The sequence below is a fragment of the Aulonocara stuartgranti genome (assembly GCF_965226115.1).
Source record: "Aulonocara stuartgranti genome assembly, chromosome: 1".
In the NCBI taxonomy this organism is placed as follows: Eukaryota; Metazoa; Chordata; class Actinopteri; order Cichliformes; family Cichlidae; genus Aulonocara; species Aulonocara stuartgranti.
In genome coordinates, this window is record NC_138939.1 from 476,975 (window position 1) to 493,962 (window position 16,988).

At 44.8% G+C, this 16,988-nt stretch overlaps 1 protein-coding gene across 1 annotated transcript; it reads right to left on the reverse strand.

The window, feature by feature from the left end:
- Nucleotides 1-2,651: 2,651 nt before the first annotated feature.
- LOC309714149 (uncharacterized protein) lies at nucleotides 2,652-14,184 on the reverse strand. The gene is made up of 2 exons (XM_082546374.1): nucleotides 12,876-14,184; nucleotides 2,652-3,189 (listed from the first exon to the last, which is right to left on the reverse strand). The coding sequence occupies exon 1, from the start codon at nucleotides 14,047-14,049 to the stop codon at nucleotides 13,228-13,230; it is 822 nt and encodes a 273-aa protein (XP_082402500.1). The 5' UTR covers nucleotides 14,050-14,184; the 3' UTR covers nucleotides 2,652-3,189; nucleotides 12,876-13,227.
- Between the last annotated feature and the right edge of the window lie 2,804 nt (nucleotides 14,185-16,988).

Here is a 16,988-nt window from a genome sequence, read left to right on the forward strand (position 1 = left end):
CTGAGGAGAGTCCCAGATGAGGGCTCACTCAGCAGCCGCGGAGCAGAAGCCAGGGGGAGTTGCAGTGACGCGCCCGTGAGCTCCGCCGGCAGCCAGCCGTGCCTGAGTGACCGAGCCCCAGGCCGAGAGGCCGGGGGCACCCCACCTCCGAAGTGGCCCGAGCGAGCCCCAGGCTCCAGGCCCTGATAAGCGGCCGCCAAGGAGTGAGCCGGTGTGTACCTGGACGCCCATCCCCGGACACAAAGAACCACCAACGCACCGACACCTGAGGGAGTCCGCCACTGGCAGGGGAAGTGGTGGTGGGGGGAGATAGGCCTCCAAACCTTGGAGGGCCTAAGATGTCCCCAGAGAGGTGGCGTCTGACACCCAACCTGACATATAGACACAGACATACAGGCACACACAGACACAAACATCCATTCCCACCCTCATGCTCTCATATGCACTTACTCCACACTCAACCAACGTGGAGACAGACATAAAGAGACGCTGTACACACGATCACACTCCCCAAGCGTACTCTACAAACCGGGTCTAGGTGCCCCCGCCCCTGGAGGGGGGAACTGCACCCAGACCCAGGTGGTGTTACCCTTTTCCCTGCGGTGGGGGGAGGCAGACCGCCCCGACTCCGCAGCAGCAGGGAGGCCCCACACTCCAGACCGCAGTCGGACGGCCAACTCCTCCTCCTAGCCCCCCCGCTCCAGCAGGTCGCAGAGAATGGGGGTGAGAGAAGACTCCAAACCTCCCTCCACCCGCTCATTGTAGTGTTGATGCATGTGTGTTCTAAGGTGCATTTAAAACCCAGGAGGGCATGGAGCTACCTGCCAGAGAGCAGCAGGTAAGCGCATGGTCCCTCCTGCTAGCCCTCAATGTCTACGTGTATTTAACATTGAGAGGTGGGCAACGATGCCAGGGGTGGGGTGTACACCCTGATGGTACTTTGGATTCCGTGTATCGTGCCCACCCCCAAGATCCTATATGCATGTGTAATGAGAGTGTGAGTAATGTGAACATCTAAGTTGTGGGATAAAATTGAGGCAGAGGCAGCCAGAAGGGGACGGGACGGGGGGGGGGGGGCCTCCTCTGCACCCTGGTGACATACCCCTACTCCAAGGTCCTGCATGTGTGGGTGGCTGTGGTGGAGCGGAAAGAGGGAGGCAGCTGGAGAAACTTTAACTTTGCCCTTAAAGCAGCATTCTCCTTCCACACCTTTATAAGAAAGTTTTCTCCCTGACTAGCCTCACTGTTAATCTTTGATGTGTCACGTCGTAATAATTCCCCTCCCAACAACCAACTGTACGAAGTGAGGTTCTCTTCAGGGATTTACTTATACAGTATATTCATTCATTTACAGGTCATTTAAGGTTGACTGTATTCTGACACATATTCCAAAACTGTACGTTTATCAAATGTTCACATTTGACTCAAACATTTACAGTCAGAGCATCAAACGCTGTCTTCTGACGAGGACGTTTGAACTCACAGAGACTTTATGAATAAATGTTTTCTTTGGCTGAGGAGGCGTTCAGAGGAAATGAAAAAAGAGACTAGATCCACACGTGTGCCCTGTAGCACCACACACACACACACACACACACACACACACACACACACACACACACTCTCTCTCTCTCTCTCTCTCTCTCTCTCTCACACACACACACACACACACACACACACACACACACACACACACACACACACACACACACACACACACACACACACACTCACTCACTCACTCACTCTCTCTCTCTCTCTCACACACACACACACACACACACACACACACACACACACACACACACACACACACACACACAGCTTTGTGTGGGTTTGGACTGAAAGTTTAATGTTAGAGTTTCCATTAAAGTTTTTAAATAAAAATAAAAATAATAATAATTTACAAAAGAAGAAAAATCCACAAATATTTTTTTTTTTTGTGTCCCGTTTGGATCTTTAGCCATCAGAATTGTTGTCTTAAGGCCAAGAAAGATGCCAAGCGGATTTATTTTACCAAGTGGATCATCATGGCCTTGCCATATTGGTCCATTTGATTGACCTTTATTATAATTATGTATTTATTTTATTTTCGGTTGCTACAAATGGGACAGACATGACTGGGGAATAGGCAGTGTTGGGGAGTAACGGAATACATGTGCCGCCGTTACGTATTTAAAATACAAAATATGAGTAACTGTATTCCGTTACAGTTACCGTTTAAAAAGGTGGTATTCAGAATACAGTTACTTTGTTGAAATAAATGGATTACACTGCGGTACTTTCCTGTTTCATATTGTGGCGGGTCAGGACTGTTTGGGTTTTGTTTGACAGCTACGTTCTGTTGTTCCAGGCGGCAGCGTTACGGTTGCCATGGTTACAGGGCGACGCTCTTTTCGAGAGAGCGCCTTTTCGTTGTTGTTGTTGTTGTGCTAAGCTAACAGGCAGAATGTTACAAGCATAGCTCTAAAGAATGTAGCATCATGGGCAGTGTAGTCCGTGTTGCAGGGAGAATGGACTGCCATACACGTTATGGGTCTGTGAGCGAGGAGGGAGAAAAAGGGGAGTGGAAAGGTACGAGTTGTCATCGAGGAAAAACGGGAGCTGGAAGCATGTAAATATAATAACCACTGTCGCCAAGAAGAGTGCCTGACGAGCCCAGATGTAAGTAAGCTATTAAGTCTCGACTGTACACCGTGTTCGTGTTTTCCTCCGAAAACAATAAGTTCCGTTGGAGCAGTCTTTCAACGCCTCTCTCTGTCTGTCGCAAGAAAAGTTGACCCACACAACAAAGTAAAGCTATTTTTCGGCTACGAGCCGACAGGGACCCCGTATTAGTCAGAGGTCCCTTTACTACAGTTCGGAGTCGCGGACCTTTCAGTAACAGTAATAAATCACACAGCAATAGTACATTCACGTTGTTGTAAAAAGCATGATAATATATTAAGTAATCCAAAGTATTCAGAATACGTTACTGTCATTGAGTAACGTAACGGAATACGTTACAGAATACATTTTGGGGCATGTATTCTGTATTCTGTAATGGAATACGTTTTAAAAGTAACCTTCCCAACACTGGGAATAGGACAGGGAGAAAGAATGAAAGAAAGAGAGGGAGAGAAAGAAAACCAGAGGGGAGAAGAGACGGTGAGAAGGGGGGGAAGAAAGAAAGAAAAACAAACAAAACACCTGGATCACCTGTATGGAGAAAAAAAAAACAGAAGAGAAAGCAAACAAAAAAAGAGCAACATAATAAAAACAGCACCATCACAATAAACTAGCTAGCAGTAGATAACAGTAGATACTAAATATTAAATGTTCCAAAATCCACGTTTTAAAACATCAGAGTTCACAGTGCAACCAGCTCTCACACCAAAACTGGAAAACTTTATAAATTAGAATACAACAATCGAAACATCGCTGTGGAGTTCACGTGGACATGATGCTGACAGTATGAATGTTTTTAAAGGAAAACAAGTGGAAATGGAAAAAACATTCCCCAAAATATATATTTACATTAAAAAGGAGGATTCAGGCTGTCTTTACACAATGGCATCTAACATCTGTACCAACCTTCATCCTGCATGAAACAGAAGCTTTATGTAGGTGGCACTGTGGAGCCTCTTTATGTGTGCAAGAACTATATGTAAAATTTCATGACTAAGCTTGTGTAGTCACTCAAATAGACTCATGGTATATTAATATTACATTCACAGGTTCAGATTTTAAAAATAATACAAGATGACGAAAGGAAAGTTAAAATCACATAAAGTCTATAAGTGAGCTTTCAGAGGTGATTTAAAAGAGGTGAACGGACTCATATTCAAGAGCCACCCGAGGATCCCAGGCTGAGAGCTGGGACGTGTTTAACGAGTGAACGGGAAATCTGCTCTACGATGTAAAGAGCTGCTGCCTTGGGAACTCTCCGTCTCTGTGATGATGAAGAGCATATCTTCCTGAGTGACACAACATTTCCAGATGTGTCTCCATGTAGAGAAGGCCAGTTAGTAGCATGTGGTTATATTTCCATGTCAGGTGATGCATCGTGCTAATCTGTGTTTGATTGATCAGCCTGACTGTGATTAATGTGAAGCTGGAGCACTGCTGTCTTGATGGAAGAGCAGGAGGATGAAGTGAAATCCCTCATGCTGCTGATCAGTCCAGATTTACATGCAGTCACAATCCCGATCACCAGAAGAGACGGAGGGCTGTTCGGCGGTGCAGGGCGGATGGTGTTCTCTCAGCTTTGTGAAGCTTTTTTTGGGTGTAGGTTGAAATGTAGGAAAGCAATATCCTGTGAGGCCTTTAATCACCAGCTGGCGGCCTCGGACCTGTCTCCGTGTGTGCGTCTGAACTGTGGCCTCATTGATCAAAGCTGCTGCGATGGGATGGAGGGACGCGGCTATGCATGGACACAGCCGGCCCTCGCTGCACTGCTGTCCTCACCGCGCCGCTCGGGCTGGTGTGGGACCATTTGTCAAAGTTTTATCTGATTCCAGAGGTATTGGATCTATCAGTCATCGTGTATGAGAGAGGAGATTGACCACTTCCATGGGTATTTTTCTAAATTAGACGCAGCTGATACCAAAGTGACGTGGGCTGCCGTTACAGGTGACGGACGCCTGTAACAGCAGCCTCGTTAACGCCATGTTTAGCACCGTAATTTAATTGGCTCTAGGGCAGGTCGAGTTTCGAGGTGGTGTCCCTGTCCAGTTTCTCTTTTTGTCCTCTGGGTCTGAGATTACCTTCCTCGCTGACAAAGCACCTGCCAGACATTCATCATTGATCCCATCCATCCGTCTATCGGCGCGGGGCTGTGCTCGGCCATCAGCACGTAATGCCTGGCAGCCGGGCGTGCTGCCCGATAATGAAAGATAGGAAAACATCACACACTCTGTCAGCCAGCGTTAGGGCCCCGATGAATCCCACTTAGACCAAACATGCATCTCCCATTCAGCGTCCGCTTTTTGTTCTCACTTCGTTTGACCTGATTTTTAGTCCTTTATCATTTCAGATGACCAAAGTCAAAGATCAGAGCTCTTCCTAATTTTCTAATCTCGTTTCGGGAGAAAACCTTTTTTCAGCTGATGCCGTGCTGGTCCAACTAACAAGCACCCATTTGGGTGCATTCCAGCTAAATTGTCGTGCTTGTGTTCAGTTTTTCTGGCAGACAGCACTGGTTAATTGCCACTTAATTAGCTGTTTTACCCAGAATGCTTAGCCCCACTTGGGACAGGTCTCTCATTAAAGGCGAAGCATCTAAACTCATCACAGAGCTAAAGAACATTCTGTGTGGAAAAACACAATTATCAGCGTTTAGACGCATACGTTTTCCAATAGGTGTTATTTTTTACTGCTTAACAGCTAATTCTCTGAGGATTCAGGCGCGGTGACTTTAAAGTTTCAGAGTTTACTTTCTTCTTCGTGTGGTCAGAACGTGCTTATATATAATACTAATGGACAGATTACTGGCCCAGCTCAGGGCTCTGAAGCCAATAGGGACTTGCGACCTTGTTTCTTTTTTTTAATAAGTACCCCTTTCACATTTTTAAAACTCATCTGTTTAAATGAAAACATAATAATATCAGCAGCTGAGTCAGAACTACAGTCCTGATTCCAATGCAAGCATTAACTTGTTGATATGACTCTGGACACTGTAGCTCCTGTGAAAAATAAGATCTCAAATCAGAAGAACTTGACTTCCTGGTAACTCTGTGCACCTTGAAGCAGATAACTCGTAAGCTGGAGAGGAAATGGCGTGTCACAAATAGAACATCTTACTATTCATCACGAGTGTTGGTCAAGTTACTTGAAAAAAGTAATTAGTAAATAATTACTGATTACTTCTCCAAAAAAGTACTTTGCTGATTACTTATTTTCAAAAGTAATGGGTTACTTAATAGCAATTTAAATTGTGGCAAAATTCCTCTCTGCATTTAACCCCTTCACTCAGTGAAGCAGCCACCAATCCAGTGGCCGGAGAGCAATGTGTAAGGACAGTACCTTGCTCAGGGTTACCTCAGGGTAGCCGTTCGGTTGATTTGAACCCCCGACCTTCTGATCATGGGGCCACCACTCTACCTACTGAGCTATCCCTGCCCGACTGATAGAAAATGTTACTTAGTTACTGTTTAAAAACAAGATACACAACCTGAATAGGTAATAAAGCAATAGACCTTTCAGGGCGTTTCTATTTTTTCTGCAAAATCCATCATATAAAATGTAATTAAATGAAAAAGTCCATTTTTAAATCTTGTGAAATCTCTTTTTTCTTGTATTATTAGTCTTAATCTTTTAATTGTATGCACATTGCATCAAGCAAAAATTAAATTATATGTAACAGTCTTTGACTTGAAGAAATGGGTTTAACATTTAAACCTATTTTCTGCATATTCTATCATTTAAAATAAAATTATGTTTTGTGTTTACACTCACTCTTTCAAATAGATACAAGTAAAACACAGCAGAAAATAAATAAAATCAAAGACTCAGCTGCCCTGAGTCCTGTCACTCTTAAATCTATTGTCACCTGTTTAGCAGGAGTGGTGCGGGTGGAGGTTTGCCCACAGCGGTCACGTCAGGGGGAGGATCTCTGTGAATGTCACATTCCCGTTGCAGCCTTCTCGGTGCTTGCTCAGAAGTTTAGGGGGGTTCCCTGTAAAAAGGTTTTTTTCCCAAACAGAGTGTACAGTGGACACTAATGTTTTTGTCACTTTTTACGGAATCAAACTCAAAATAATGTGATTACTTCCACGCTTTAAACACTGCACGCTCATACTCTCTCCCACACTCGATATATCCATTGTTGGTCTGCACACGTCTGTTACCACGAATGTCGCACGCGCTTACGTCATTGTCATGAGACACTCACAAAGTCACGGTTTACTAATGCAGTAATGCAGCTTTGTACTGTTGCACCCAATGTGACCCAGTGTCCTATATTGAGATTCACAGCCAGCTAAACTCCCTCTTGCATCACTTCCTCCAAGGAACAGGAAACGTGTTGTATTTGGACAGGATTTAATGCAAAAAAGTGTGAAACTGAAATGATACAGAATACAGAAATGTCACGTAAACCAGCGGTCCCCAACCTTTTTTGCGCCACGGACCGGTTTATGCCCGACAATATATTCATGGACCGGCCTTTAAGGTGTCGCAGATAAATACAACAAAATAAAACTAGTACCGGTACCGAAAAAAATAAAATTTATTCATAACACACGTGAAAAGACCCAGGAAAACTGAGTTAACGATAAAAACGATAACAAAATAACGCTGAAAACTGATAAAAACCCTGAAAACTATACATTTCACGCCTGAGCCTCAACCTGAGCCCGGTACCAAACGACTCATGGACCGGTACCGGTCCGAGGCCCGGGGGTTGGGGACCGCTGACGTAAACATTAGCTTGGGTTGAACTTAAGTGGACATATAAAACACATCAAATGTTTCCAAATCACTTCAATAATGTCATATACCCTGTCTGAAAGGTAAACGCAATTAAGAAACTTACTCATATTGCCACTCAAAGGGATTTAACGGAGTGGATGCCTTTGGATCGGAAGAAACACACCATGGCTGTGTCCCCATTCAGGGTCTGCACGCTTGAAGTACGCATTGTGAGGCAAGGCAAGGCAAGGCAAGGCAAGGCAAATGTATTTGTATAGCACAATTCAACAACAAGGTGATTCAAAGTGCTTTACAGAGACATTAGAAACAAAAACAAATAAAAAGCATGATTTAAAATTGATTAAAACAAGCAAACAAACAAACTAACTAAACACACACATTTCACACCTGTTCGCGCGATCTGAACCCTTATCGTAAGGGGAGCTACCAGTCCTTCTGTGGACGAGCTACTTTCTATTTTAAATTCCCTGAATTTAAAATACTCTCTAGACCCAGTTGGGGAGCTACCCAGAGCTCTAATCCCACACCAGTTCGCGCGATCTGAACCCTTATCGTAAGGGGAGCTACCAGTCCTTCTGTGGACGAGCTACTTTCTATTTTAAATTCCCTTTCTATTTTAAGTACTCTCTAGACCCAGTCTAGACCCAGCTGGGGAGCTACCCAGAGCTCTAAACCCACTTAACAAACAAACAAACAAACAAACAAAACAGTATATAAAATCAAAACAGATAAAATCAGAACAGTAGATAAAATCAGTAGTTAATGTAAGTTTTGAAATTTAAGCTTAACTAATTAACAAACAAACAAAACAGTATATAAAATCAAAACAGATAAAATCAGAAATAGATAAGATCAGTAGTTAGTGTAAGTTTTGAAATTTAAGCTTAAAAGTGTGGATTTAGTGCTTTATTCAAATGCAGCTGAGAATAGGTGAGTCTTCAACCTGGATTTAAATAAACTGAGTGTTTCAGCTGATCTGAGGCTTTCTGGGAGTTTGTTCCAGATATAAGGAGCATAAAAGCTGAATGCAGCTTCTCCGTGTCTGGTTCTGACTCTGGGAACTGATAAAAGACCGGATCCAGATGACCTGAGGGATCTGGAAGGTTCATACTGGGTTAGGAGGTCACTGATGTATTTTGGTCCTAAACCATTCAGAGCTTTATAGGCCAGCATCAGAACTTTAAAGTCTATCCTCTGACATCAGACCTTTTATCCTAGAAATATTTTTGAGGTGATAGTAAGCTGATTTTGTTATTGTCTTAATGTGTTTCTCTAAGTTTAGGTCTGCATCCATCACTACACCCAAATTTCTCGCCTGGTTTGTGGTTTTTAGATGTATAGATTGAAGTTCTCTGGTGACCTGTAATCGTTTTTCTTTGGCGCCAAAGACTATTACTTCAGTTTTGTTTTTGTTTAGTTGGAGAAAATTGTGGCACAACCAGTCATTAATTTCCTCAATGCATTTACCAAGAGCCTGTACAGGGCCTCGGTCTCCTGGTGACATTGTGATATATATTTGTGTGTCATCTGCATAGCTGTGGTAGTTTATTTTGTTGTTCTTTATAATCTGTGCCAGTGGGAGCATGTAAATGTTAAACAGAGGGGGTCCCAAGATGGAACCTTGGGGAACTCCACATGTGATACTTGTCTGCTCAGATGTGAAGTTACCTATTGATACAAAGTATTTCCTGTTTTCTAAGTATGTTTTGAACCAGTTTAGTACAGTTCCTGAAAGACCTGTCCAGTTCTCCAGTCGTTTGAGTAATATGTTGTGGTCAACTGTATCAAATGCTGCACTGAGATCCAGTAAAACTAAGACTGACATTTTTCCACTGTCTGTATTCAGACATATGTCATTGAACACTTTGGTCAGAGCGGTTTCAGTGCTGTGGTTCTGTCTAAAACCTGACTGGAAGGCATCATAGCAGTTATTCTGTTTTAAGAAGTAATTGAGCTGTTGAGAAACTGCTTTTTCAATGATTTTACTTAAAAATGGGAGATTTGAGATCGGCCTGTAGTTGTTCATTTGTGTCTTGTCAAGATTGTCCTTTTTCAGTATAGGTTTGATTACAGCAGTTTTTAGTGGTTCTGGAAACACACCTGACATTAAGGAAAAGTTGACGATCTGTAACAGGTCTGACTCTAAAGTCTTTGAGACCTTTTTGAAAAAACTTGTTGGCAGGACATCTAAACAGCAAGAGGAGGAGTTCAGTTGACCTAAGATGTCCCCCAGGTCTTTGCTGTTAATCGGGTGAAACTGTTTGATGGTGTTTAAACAGTTTTTCGGTGGACACAGTACATATCCTGGATCTGCTGTTGATGTACCAACTGCTTCTCTAATCTTTTGGATTTTGTCTGTGTAGAATTTGGCAAAGTCATTGCAGGCCATGGTTGAATGAAGTTCAGCTGCCGCTGGCACAGGAGGGTTTGTTAGCCTGTCAACTGTAGAAAATAAGACCCGAGCATTATGGCTGTTTTTAGTGATGATGTCCGAGAAGTAGGACCTTCTTGCACTCCTCAGCTGTAAATTATAATTGTGAAGTTTCTCTTTATAGATGTCATAATGAACCTCGACCGGTCCTTCGAAGATTTAGTAATGAAGAAGGCCCAGAGCGTGTCTTCCGCAGCCAAAGCTGAGACGCCGTCATCTAAAAGATATCGCCCGGCAGACTCCCCCGGAACAACATCGCCTACTGGCAAAGATATCGTCGACATCCTGTAGTCAATCGATAAGCGATTGTCCAGTTTTGATGCAAGGCTGTCCCTGGTGGAGATCTTACACCGGGAATTTAAATCTCTAAAAGAATCCCTGGAGTTCAGCCAGCGGCAGGTGGAAACACTTGCTGCGGAAAACACCACGCTACGGGACTTGGTCAAATCTCTAACCGAAAATGTGACCCAATTAAACATAGAAAATAAAAAAATAAAAGAGACCGTTATAGATTTACAAGCCCGTAGCATGAGAGATAATCTGGTGTTTTCTGGTATTCCAGAGTCTGCCGGAGAGGACCCGGAAACGACCGTGAGAAGCTTCATTAAAATCCACCTGAAGCTGCCGGAGGACACGGTGAAAAACATAGGGTTCGATAGAGTGCATCGCATAGGGGCTCCGAAGACAGGAAGCGGGAGACCACGTCCTATTGTAGCCAAATTCAGCCACTTCAAGCAGAAGGAGCAGGTGAAGAGTCGTGGCAGAGAGCTGAAAGGAACGGATTTCAGCGTGAACGATCAGTTCCCCAGAGAGATCCTGGAACGACGCAGGGTCCTCTTCCCAGTCCGATGTAGTTTTATCCAGAAAGGCTCCCGGGCTGTCATCGCCGTGGACCGGCTCTACGTGGACGGACAGCTCTACCGCGACCCTGACATCACTCCAGGGCTGTATTGACTGCACACCAGATAAGAATCCGCTGCACCATTCTCTTCACTCACACTCTCTTGTATTAACTTTTGCTTAACTATGTAAGTTTGTGTTTGCTAGTTTAGTATAACGTCACCGTCACTCTACGCCAATGCTTTAATTGGAATGTTTCCGTTCTTATTTCTTTTTCCCTCTCTCTCTCTTTTCACGCACCTTGCTCTTTGGTTTATTTGCTTCTCTTTTCTATCACTATGTCGATCACCTGTTTCCCTATCCATCCACAAGCGACACTGTCTATTTCTACATGCTTACTCTGCACGATCACACACACATGCGTTTAAAGGCAACACATTTACAACAGCCACACAGCGCACACAGATATAGGACACATGCACACATTTGCTCATATTAGTTATTATGCACACACATAGTCAGACCTATGGAGCTTCTTACTGCGCATTTTCTTCTCTTTACTCACCAAAAAAAAAAAAAAAAGATGTGTTTCCATTTTCCTCACCCGTCTAAGCGAGACATACAGCGTACATCATTAGCCACAAACACACAACTATGGGCATGTTAAGATTTGTCACATGGAATGTGCATGGAGCTGGCTCTAGGGAAAAAAGGTTAAAAATATTTAACCAACTTAAAAAATTACAGGCAGACGTTTTATTACAAGAAACCCATATGCCTGTCACAGGTTTGAATGAACTTAAAACACCTGAGTTTCCTAATGTGTTCTCAGCCTGTTATAATTCTAGACAAAGAGGAGTAGCAATTCTAATACATAAAAATATTAATTTCACAGTACTCGATACAGTTATAGATCCAGAGGGCAGATTCCTAATCGCCAAACTATCTATACTTAACCAAAAGCTAGGTATTGTAAGTATATATGGTCCAAATGTTGATGACCCCTCATTCTTCCACGGTTTTTTTAGTACACTCTCCGAACACCTAGATTGCACAATTGTTCTTGGGGGAGACCTCAACCTGGGACTAAATGAAGAAATGGATAGGCTCAATACAGCAGGAACTCAGCGTAACTGGCAGTCCACAAATATAATCAAACAGTATATGAGCGACTTTGGTCTTTGCGATGCATGGCGCTCCCTTTACCCCAACAGTAAGGAATATTCTTTCTTCTCACATGTCCATCACTCCTACTCTCGTCTGGATTATTTTCTGGTCAGCAGCTCACTGCTGAGTAACATTACACACAGTGAGATTCATCCTATAGCTGTCAGCGATCATGCTCCTGTATCTTTAACACTAATACAGATGAATAATACTACACCAAGAAAAAGCTGGAGATTTAATACATCACTGCTCAAAGACGAAGACTTTATCAAATACTTTAAAAAAGAGTGGACTCTATATTTAGACTTTAATGACATTCCTGGAACATCAGCATCTGTCCTCTGGGAAGCAGGGAAAGCCGTGATGAGAGGTAAAATAATTTCTTTCTCATCACATAAGAAGAAAGAAGAAAACAAAAAAATTCAGGAAATAGAGAAAAACATCAAATCCTTAGAAAAAGCCTATGTGTCACACCAAGATCAAGAAATATTAAACAAAATACGCAAGACAAAACTAGAATTAAATGAAATTATTAATAAAAATACTAAATTCTTAGTACAAAGTCTTCGCCTGCAAAATTATGAACACGGTAACAAATCCGGACAATTTCTTGCTAACCAGTTAAAAATCAATAAAGAAAAAACAACTATATGTGCTGTTCAAGATTTATCTGGGAATACAGTATATGATTCTTTTTTTTTTTTTTTTTTTTTTGTGTCCCGTTTGGATCTTTAGCCATCAGAATTGTTGTCTTAAGGCCAAGAAAGATGCCAAGCGGATTTATTTTACCAAGTGGATCATCATGGCCTTGCGATATTGGTCCATTTGATTGACCTTTATTATAATTATGAATTTATTTTATTTTCAGTTGCTACAAATGGGACAGACATGATTGGGGGATAGGACAGGGAGAAAGAATGAAAGAAAGAGAGGGAGAGAAAGAAAACCAAAGGGGAGAAGAGACGGTGAGAAGGGGGGGAAAAGAGAAAAAAACCCAAAACAAAACAAAAACAAACAAAAAAAACACCTGGATCACCTGTATGGAGAAAAAAACAGAAGAGAAAGCAAACAACAAAGAGAATCAGAATCAGAATCAGAATGGGGTTTATTGCCAAATGTTGAGCAGGTTTACAACATTAGGAAATTGCTGCGGTGCTTCAGTGCAAACATAGTGTCATAAATAGCACTTAAATAGACATGGAAAAAAATAAAAGTAGGGATAAGAATTAAAAGTGCTACGTGGAAAGATATGTGCATGAGATATACATGAGATATATACATGAGAATACGAATTAAGAGTGCTACGTTGAAAGGTATATACATGAGTGCAGGTGGTGATCAGTGCCAAACATGGAATGATGCAGTGACACAGCGTAGGGTCATGTGTTAGTGGCGGGGACAGTCATACGGTTGTTGTTCATGTGTCCAACAGCAGAGGGGAAGAAACTGTTCTTATGGCGAGAGGTTCTGGTGCGAATGGACCGGAGCCTCCTGCCTGAGGGGAGCAGGTCAAACAGACTGTGTCCAGGGTGAGAAGGGTCAGCTGAGATCCGAGCTGCATGCCCCAGTGTCCTGGAGGTGTACAGGTCCTGCAGAGATGGGAGTCTGCAGCCAATCACCTTCTCAGCAGAGCGCACAACACGCTGCAGTCTCTGTTTGTCCCTGATAGTGGCTCCAGCGTACCACACGGTGATGGAGGAGGTGAGGATGGACTCGATGATTGCAGTGTAGAACTGCATCATCGTCCGTGTTGGCAGGTTGAATTTCTTCAGCTGCCTCAGGAAGTACATCCTCTGCTGGGCTTTCTTGATGACGGAGGTGATGGTGGGCTCCCACTTCAGGTCCTGGGTGATGGTGGTACCCAGGAAGCGGAACGAGTCCACAGAGGTGATGGGGGTGTCAGTCAGGATGATGGGGGGGAGTGGAGCTGTGTGCTTCCTGAAGTCCACAATAATCTCCACTGTCTTCTGGGCATTCAGCACCAGGTTGTTGTGGCTGCACCAGGACACCAGACGTTCAACCTCTCTCCTGTAGGCAGACTCGTCCCCGTCCGAGATGAGTCCAATAACGGTGGTGTCATCTGCAAACTTGATTAGCTTGACAGACTGGTGGGTGGAGGTGCAGCAGTTGGTGTACAGGGAGAAGAGCAGAGGAGAAAGAACACAGCCCTGAGCAACATAATAAAAAAAAAACAGCACCATCACAATACACTAGTTAGCAGTAGATATCAGTAGATACTAAATAATAAACGATATTGTGCAGCACGCAAGATAGACAGCGCACAATGTGCTTTGAGGCAGCAGCCAAGAAAGGTGTAGTCCGCGTCTGTGAACACCCGTGTGCACACCTGTGTGCATACCTGTGTGGATCAGCATGCTTGTATTCCAAAGGTTTCTCCATGTAACGATCTGCTAGGGAGTGTGGGGAGCCATAGCCCCGTCCACCAGGGTATGAAGCAGGTATGGAGGAGATCCAGGCCCCAGATATCCAGAGGCCCCAGAGTACAAGGACCCGAGGAGGACCACCAAAGGGGGGGGGAACCGTGCCACCCTCCTGGGAAGAGCTGAGTAGAGCCCCAAAGGAGAGGTCACCCCGCAGCTACGGAGAAGAGGCCAGAGGGGGTTGCAGTGGCGTGCCCGCGGGCTCTGCCGGCAGCCAGCTGTGCCAGAGAGGACCGAGCTTCAGGCCCAGAGGCCAGAGGGCATCCCACCCCCCGGAAGGAGCCCAGCCGGGCCACAGGCGCCCGGCCCCGCCAATCAGGATTGAGCCAGTACATACATGAGCGCCCAACCCCAGACGACAAGGACTACCAACACACCAACGTCTGAGGGCATCAGCCACCGGCAGGGAGTGTGGTGAGGGGAGATAGGCCTCCGTACTTTAGAGGGCCTGAGATGTACCCAGAGAGGTTGAGTCTAAGACCCAACCTGACATATAGACACAGACGAACAGGCACAAGCGGACACAGATGTGCATTCCCACCCCCTATGCACAACCAAATACTCGGCACTCACCCAACGTGTAGACAGACACAAATAGACACTGCACAGACAGTCGCACTCCCCAAACATACTCTATATCCCAGGTCCAGGTACCCCCGCCCTCAGAGGGGCAAGCCGCACCTAGACCCAGGAGATGTAACCCTTCTCTCTGGGGTGGAGGCAAGCGGACCACCTCCTTATCTGCAGTAGCAGGGAGGCCCCGCATCCCAGACCCCAGTCGGACGGCCAGCACCTCCTCCCAGCCTCCCAGCCCTGACGGCTAACAGAACCGGGGTGAGTGAAGACCTCAAACCTCCCTACGCCCGCTCATATGTAGTGTTGCTGTGTGCTGTTCTAAAGTGCATTTAAAACTCAGGAGAGCATGGTACTAGCTTCCTCTCAGAGAGCAGCACGGCTCTTCCCGAAAACCCTTAGTGTCTAAATGCATTTAAAATTGAGGGTAGGGCACCACCAACTCCCTCGCTGACCCCAGTAGGCACCCCCACACTCTGGAACCCACCAGGGCAAGGGGGCCCGCAGCAGCAGCACCGCCCAGCCCCACAGAGTCCGGGGCAGCCCACCCGACTCCACCCCAGAGAAAACTGCACCCACCCCATCATCCAATCATCTCCCAAACTACACAAGACAATAGACACCCAGGTTGAGTTCATTCTCCACCTCTCCTATATCTCTCCCCCACCTGCAAAGTGAGCTCCTGTAGTGAGGAGACCACCTGCAAATATATAACAACCTCCCCACCAGTTAGAGAGCCCCCTAGTAGGGCCGATGCACCAGAGGTCCCCTGCACTGGGGCTGAGCCCCCCTGCACCCACCCGCCCACTGCTCCGGCGACACAACAGCCAGGACCCAAGCCCCCAAGGCCCGGCCAGCACCCCAGACCGGGGGGCGGAGCACCCCCAGACCCCCAAGCCTCCACGCCCGTCCCGGACCCTCCCAGGGGCAGCCAGGCTACCAGGCCAGTAACCAACGTCTGCCAGCACAGACCCTCCCCCATCTCCGCTGTACGCAGCCACAAGGAAAACACCATCCAAGAGCCTCAGAGCTCCTAACCAGGTCATGGCCACATCCCCCAGGTTAGTCCCTCTAGGGAAACGTCCCTAGGGACTCCCCAGACGCCCTAAGGCTGTCCCTACCCCCATATCAACCACAATAGCGAAGGCAGGACCAAACCATGACCCCCCACCCCCACTAGGTGATGAAGCCGATCAAAGGAGCCCAAAGGGATTGATCAAATGTGATGGCAGATGTTGTATCAAGACTAATGTGATCTATTAGATGGTTTCTATATTGGTTAGAATTAAGATTATTTTTATTTTTCCAGTTAATGAGGACCATTTTCTTGGCAATGCATAGGGCCGTAAAAACAACGTGGGCTGTGTTTATTTCTGCAGCGACCTTATCCAAGTTGCCCAGCAAGCATACTAAAGGGGAGGCTGGAATGTTACATTTCAGACACTTTGATAAGTCTTCACATATCTCACGCCAGAATTTCTGAACTGGTGGACAGAACCAAAGAGCGTGGATGTAATTGTCCGGTGTATTTGCTGTGCAGTGTGAGCAGTTGTTGGAAGGCGTATAGCCCATCTTGAACATCCTATGACCACTATAGTGCACTCTGTGTAGTATTTTGTATTGAATTAATTGAAGACTGGGATTTCTAATTAAATGAAAGGTTTTTAAGCAAATCTGAGACCAGAAGTTTTGGTCTAAGTTAACTGATAAATCCGCTTTCCATTTTGCAATAGGAAGTGATATTGATTCATCTATTTTAGAAAGTGTTCTGTATATTTTAGACAATAATTTGGGGGGTTTTAGACTAAAAAATTGTACCACACTTGGTGGTGTTTGTAATTCAGCTTCACTGGGATTAAATTTCTTTTTTACTATGGATTTAATTTGTTGATATTCCAAAAATCGTTTCTTGTTGATCCCATATTGTGTAACTAGTCTGTCAAACGAAATAAAGTCTGTTCCTTCTAGTATATGTTCCAAGTATTTAATTCCTTTGCAACTCCAATCTGGAAAGTTTATCATATTATTGTTTTGTAATATGTCCGGATTGTTCCAGATAGGTGTACGTTTGCATGGGATTAATGAAGACTCTGTCATTTTTAGAAACTCCCACCATGCTGTCAGAG

What these genes read in the sequence shown, in the direction of transcription:
- LOC309714149 (XM_082546374.1), bottom strand. Translation starts at nt 14,049, where the DNA reads ATGGTGCTGTTTTTTTTTTATTATGTTGCTCAGGGCTGTGTTCTTTCT.